This window comes from Hippocampus comes, unplaced genomic scaffold, assembly GCF_001891065.2.
Source record: "Hippocampus comes isolate QL1 unplaced genomic scaffold, H_comes_QL1_v1.1 scaffold39, whole genome shotgun sequence".
Taxonomy (NCBI): Eukaryota; Metazoa; Chordata; class Actinopteri; order Syngnathiformes; family Syngnathidae; genus Hippocampus; species Hippocampus comes.
Window position 1 is genome coordinate 482106 of NW_017842054.1, and position 2722 is coordinate 484827.

Sequence of the window (2722 nt, forward strand, 5' to 3'; positions counted from 1 at the left end):
GTGCGTGTGTGTGTGTGTGTGTGTGTGTGTGTGTGTGTGTGTGTGTGTGTGTGTGTGTGTGTGTCTCTCTCTCGCTCTGGGATGGGGACTTCCTGCTGAAAGCACGAAATGGCCATTCCTCTTCATTTGCGCCAGCATGACTTTGCTGACACGGTTGCACAAAATGGAGGCGGAGCACGACTGTACCAAAACCACTTTTTTGAGGTGCACCCGCAGAACCTAAAACGGGGTGCGTGGACCCATTTGGCATGCGTATACTTGAAACCGCTGTTAAAACGTGAGACCCGACACGAGTGTGTTCTTCCTGCGGTCGTATCGGATGGTCCCCTCCGAAAGAAATGCACAATGCCGCTAATTGTGAAGCTCCGATCTCTTCTCCTTGTCATTTTCATTGCGGCGTGTGACGTGTGGGACACCTCCCGTGAATCCCTTTTTATCACCAAGGGTACCTTCTCTTCCACACTCGCCCACGAGAAAAGCAAATGCACCAAACATACACCGTATGAAATCTATGACGTATATTTTGCTGAGGATGAAGAACATATATGCCTGCAGAGATGAGGAAAAGCTGTGTGGTTATTTGATTTATACACACACATATATATATATATATATATATATATATATATACTGTATATATAAATTTAAGAATCGTTCCCAATCTGCCAAACTGATGCTTTCAGTGGATTGAGTTGCGTTTGCTGCCATCTTGCACTGGTATCTTGAATTTTTGCTCGCAAGTCAAAGCAAAAACAACGGCGAAAAAATGGCAGAGTGATCTCTCAACAAGGAAAGGAAGAACAGTATGGGGGGAAAACAATATCAAATATTCCAATCGGGCCGACGATCCCAGAGGAGGACTTGTCAAAGATCGGCTTGACAAAGATGACTATTCCCCAAACGGCCTTGCTGCAGCTGTGCCGTGCTTTCGCATGTGGTGGCTCGTTGTTGAGGGGCTTGCGTTCGCGATGCCGGAACACTTCCCTCCCTCCGCCGCAGTCTCGCTCGCTTGGCGCGCTGCGGTTATTGTGGTGCGCTCACCATCCCGGCGTGGGGCGCTTGCGTCATGGCCATGATACCGGCGCAGGAATTTGTGCACGTCGGAATTCAACAAACCTTCTGGAGAATGATGGGCAAATATGGCAAGAGCTCAGTTCAGTGAGCACGAAAGGATTTGCTGTTTCTTTGGCTTTCTTGGACCTCTTTCCAAAAGACCAGTCCCACAAGGAGAGGCAATACACAGGGAGTTTACTCAGTCTCGCCATATGCTTCGTCCCTTCTTATCAAATTTCTGCACAGATGAACAATTTTTTTTCCCCGTTTTTTAATATTTCAACAAGTCAAACACAAACTGTAGCTTTTGTTTCCATTCCAGAAAAAGCCGAAATGGACATCCTGGAACGTATTGCTTGTTGCCAGGCTGCCGTTGATGAAAATTTTCACCCGAGGGATGATTGAGTCGGCGTACTTCGGAGGTCAAGCGCACAAGGGCTTAGCTGAAGAATCGTTAATTCCCTCTTTGACGAGCCTTCCTTGGCACCTTTTGGGCACGCGCGCCCATTTTTTCAGTGGCTGCTTTAAGAGGAAATGATTGATCGGGGGCAGCGTTTGAGCCCGCACCGAACCCAAGGTGCGGCTCGTGCGCTCGTCTTTCTGCCAGTCGCAAGTCGACGTTGTTTGGCCGTCATCTTGTGACAACACGGCGGAATATTCAAGAACGGAAACGTCCTTTAGTGCGCTCGGAACGACGGCCAGTCAGATGGCGTCGATTCCGTTCGTGACAAACACGTTTTCTCTCGAGCCCGAGCGCGAATGAATCCGTTACTTTCGGCGGCTTATTGCGCAGCCAACTTGCCCGTCGGCGCGTTTTTGTTTGACCTCCTTTCCAGCTCATGTGAAGGGAGGGGGGGGGGGGCGGGGGTGCCGGCGAGGGGGAATAACTGTCCTGCCGGGAAGGCCGGCCAACATTCCGACATGGCTTCCTCCGCCCACATCTGGCAGTGATCAGGGTGAGAGGAGGAGAGAGAGAGAGAGAGAACGGCAGGATGCGTCACCGGGGCTGACTCGGAGTCAGCCGGCCGCTCAGCCAGGCGTCAGATTGCAGCGGCGCTGCTTCTCTTTCCGCCGACGGAGCGAGCGCCATGCGGATGAGCGCGGCTTTGGATTTGAGCCGATGCCCGAGAGCCGCGCCGCCGCCGCCGCCGCTTTGGCCTTTCCGCACCTGCCCTTCGCATACCTGAAATCTCAGCGCGGGCCAGAAATTCTTTGCCTTTGTCAGCCCCCCCCTGCCCAATCAAATATGCTGAATGGTGGCCCTGGAGTCGACGCCTCGCAGGATGCCTGGTGGCGTTCTACGAGCAGGCATTCCTAGTGCCACATGTTTATGAGAGCGGCTTCGACTCTTCGACTATCCGTTGCAGCCACGTGACGACGGAGGGCAAAAGTTAACGACTGCCCAATGGAAGTGGGGGGGGATAACAGAGTGATGGAGCGACTTGTTTTTGCCCGTGGAGCCATGACATCCACCGCCGCCCGCCGTGTTCGCCCTTTTAATCGCTTTGCCGCAATTCACAGCGCGCGCACGTGCGCGCGCGACTCTTCTCGTGAGGTTTTCAATGCCGCATCCGCTGATTGAAAAGCTGAGAAAACTCCGCACGCGTACCAGTTTTTTTGTCGCCGGCCGGGTCCCTGGGACGAGATGCTACGCTCGCGCCGGGGTATG

At 52.9% G+C, this 2722-nt stretch overlaps 1 protein-coding gene across 1 annotated transcript in view; it reads left to right on the plus strand.

Annotated features, from left to right (window-relative positions):
• The first annotated feature begins 1939 nt into the window (after window positions 1–1939).
• cep170aa (centrosomal protein 170Aa) overlaps window positions 1940–2722 on the plus strand; it is an 18590-nt gene continuing 17807 nt past the window's right edge. The window contains 1 exon segment of the mRNA XM_019860013.1: window positions 1940–2608. Within this exon segment, the coding sequence (XP_019715572.1) occupies window positions 2459–2608 (150 nt within the window). The 5' untranslated portion in view covers window positions 1940–2458.